The following is a 2,954-nucleotide window of genomic DNA, read 5'->3' as shown; positions in this document are numbered from 1 at the left end:
TAATGAGGTGTTGCACTGTTTCCTTTGTCTTCATTGGAGTTTTTGACCAATACATGAGTGAGGTGTTTCACCGTATTCGTTGGAGTTTTTGGCCAATTGATTAGGTGTTGCACTGTTTCATTTGTCTTTACTATCATGACTAGAAGTCCTATGGACTCGTTGCGGGGTAGAATAGTGAGGTATTTTCGGTTTATAGTAGGTGTCTCGATCAAACAGCATACACCAACCATTGTGTAGCCTGGAATCAAGAAAAAGTGAATGAAATTGAACTTTTTAAAAAGATTTTAAGAGGTTTAATAGAGGAAACTGTAACTGCTAAGGTCTTATCGTCCCGAAAGCGAAGAGAGAAGGAAGACAGGATAGGAGAAAGCCGACCGTTCCGAGAACGAACCTTATCTGAGATGAAATCCGCCCCGGGTGGGTATCGAACTCGCGGCCTAGCACTTACGAAGTAGACGCACTTCCAAGCTAACTAGGCTGGCAAAAAAGAAACTTTTTTTGGTGTGTGAGAGGAGCCTTTTTAACTTTTACGGTAATATAGGTCTTTTATTTGCATTTCAACCAGAGCTGCTAACATCAGAGTAATTTTACAACTTTGTACTCCACCTAAGTGGTTAGCACGTTGGACTTCGGATGTGGAGGTTGGTGGTTCGAGTCTAGGTCATCATAAAAAAATTCTAGGTGTGTTAAAGGGAAACGAGCTTTGTAACGAGCATGCTTAGAACATTTTTTCTCGTTTTATACTTACCTGGTAATCAATTCCTTACGGACAGTACTAGTGAACTTGCGTACTATAGAGAGAGTAGTGACCAGCGCGAATATCAAGTTATATGTGAACACCAGACGGAAACTGCCCAGCCATTCAATCTGGCCGAAATCACCGAGTAAGTCGAAATTTGTCACACCTGAGGGGGAGAAGAAAACAATGAAAATATTTTCAGCGGGAATGATAAGTCCTTAAGCATGGTAAATCGCTTGAGGGTGTGTTTATGTACCGGGCTGAGATAGGCCATTCTCGTCCTTTCTTGGCGTGTGGAAAATGATGTGGTAACTTAATACAGCCTTCATGAGCGTGTAAAGTTGGCGGAAAATTCGAAATTTTGATTTTTTTTTTTCCGCAACTTGCACAATCTGAATTCATTTTTTTACTTTTTATCTCTAGTTTGCACGTTTATATTATACTTTTCATTTAAATTAGATATAGAAACAAGCGAATTACAAAGCAAACAAAAATAAATATAAAATAAATTTTAAAAATTGCCGCCGGGACAGAGGGTTAGAAAAAATACCCAACAATCCCACGCTATCCTTGCTTAAGTTACCACTCCAATGCAAAACTGTAGAAACAATCTCACCTCGTCCGAGCTCATCTCAACCCGGTACATAAACACACCCTGAAAGAAGGGGAAGGGAATAAGTCCTTAAGCATGGTAAAGCGCTTGAAAGAAGGGGAAAAATCACTCAGATGAAATTTACACACAGACAAATTGACATGAAAAAGCATAGTTAGCTTGGACGTTAGTAGGTCTGCCTTGTAAGCGCTAGGTCGCGGGTTCGATTCCCACCCGGGACGATCTTTATCCTAATCAGAGGCATCCATCCAGGTGCTTAACAGATAAGTTCCGTTCTCGGAACGGCTGGATTTCCCCTATCCTTCTCTCTTCGCTTTCGGGACGATTAGACTTTTGTTGTTACAGTTCCCTGTATCAAACCTCTTTTTTTTTACTCACCCAGCATTCTAGCTAGTACAGGGAGCGCTGATGTCAGAAGTAGTAGGAAGTAACAGTTTGCTATAATATAGGTGAGAGGGGTCTGTTTAGGTTTGGGCCTTAGCCAACTCAACTTGGGTAGAGAGTAGAGACCTGAAAATGGAAAGAAAAGAGACCCAAATTAGAACACTTTTCGGATCTGCAGGTTGGAAATTCGAGTCCAACTCAAGAAAAGAATTTTAGCCAAGTGTATTAATTGGGGAACGACATTTGACAGTGAAACACTTCTTATCTCTTGTTTTTTTTTTTTTTTTTTTTTTTTTTTTTTTTTTTAAACCGGTAAAATTTTTTTTTTACGCCATAAAATTAAATTTTTCTCATACAAGTGGACGCTCTTTAGACTGTTTGATATATAATAGTATACAAAAAAAAATACACTTGACCAACCAAAAGACCTGAGGCGTTCTCTACACCTAACCGTTGGTATTTATTATTATCATGGTCAAATTATCAAATAAATGAGGGTGAAAACTAAAAGGCTCTGGTTGGGATTGAACCATTATGTATTTGGCCTTAGGCCAGGGCAGCAGTGATTTAAACCATTGATGGAGCCTTATATTTGCTTGGCTCGCTTAAGATAGTCCCTCACGCTATTGTAGATACTACACGATGAGCAGGATGATAGTTATGAACACGGCCCCCTAGCGTGCAGGCGCAGAATGGATACTCAGCCCAGGGTGAATTGCTGAAACCAATGAAAATAGATAAGATAACACCTATTAAACTATTAACTAACCTAATTCATTGTTATTTCAATGAGCTTAACAAGTTCAATGCTTTTCAATATGGTTTTTCTTTGTTTTATCATTGTAATGTTCTTGTGTACAAATAAACAAAGTATTTCTGCGTGATTTGTTAAAAAATAATAATATAATAATAATAAGATTTCTTTTTTTATTGGTACAACCAGCTCGCCCCTAGGGCCACTTCAATCATGATAAATATAAATATGAACAATACTTAACAATAAAACGTAATGTCGTATAAATTACAATGTTCAATTGGGAACGAAAATTCAGGAAACCGGTTTAATGGATTAGGTTTCGATCGTCCGAAAGCCGAAAGACAGAAGAAGACCAGATAAGGAGTCAGACGTTTCGAGTAACGAACCTGTTTTAGAATAATTATCCCCGTGCTGAATCGAACCCGCCAAACTTGCAAGGCAGCCGTAGCTTCAAGCTAACT

At 38.7% G+C, this 2,954-nt stretch overlaps 1 protein-coding gene across 1 annotated transcript; it reads right to left on the bottom strand.

Annotated features, from left to right (window-relative positions):
* Window positions 1-6: 6 nt before the first annotated feature.
* Window positions 7-1,887, bottom strand: LOC103523900 (protein Lilipod; the record flags this gene model as incomplete). Its single annotated transcript, XM_026833153.1, has 3 exons — window positions 7-238; window positions 749-905; window positions 1,731-1,887. Coding segments are annotated over 3 exons (435 nt in total), but the record flags the coding sequence as incomplete, so codon positions are not given.
* Window positions 1,888-2,954: the final 1,067 nt, after the last annotated feature.

Source organism: Diaphorina citri, unplaced genomic scaffold (genome assembly GCF_000475195.1).
Source record: "Diaphorina citri unplaced genomic scaffold, Diaci psyllid genome assembly version 1.1 scaffold53741, whole genome shotgun sequence".
NCBI lineage: Eukaryota > Metazoa > Arthropoda > Insecta > Hemiptera > Psyllidae > Diaphorina > Diaphorina citri.
The sequence above is the reverse complement of the archived record's forward strand: the minus strand, read 5'-3'. Positions and strand labels throughout refer to the sequence as shown.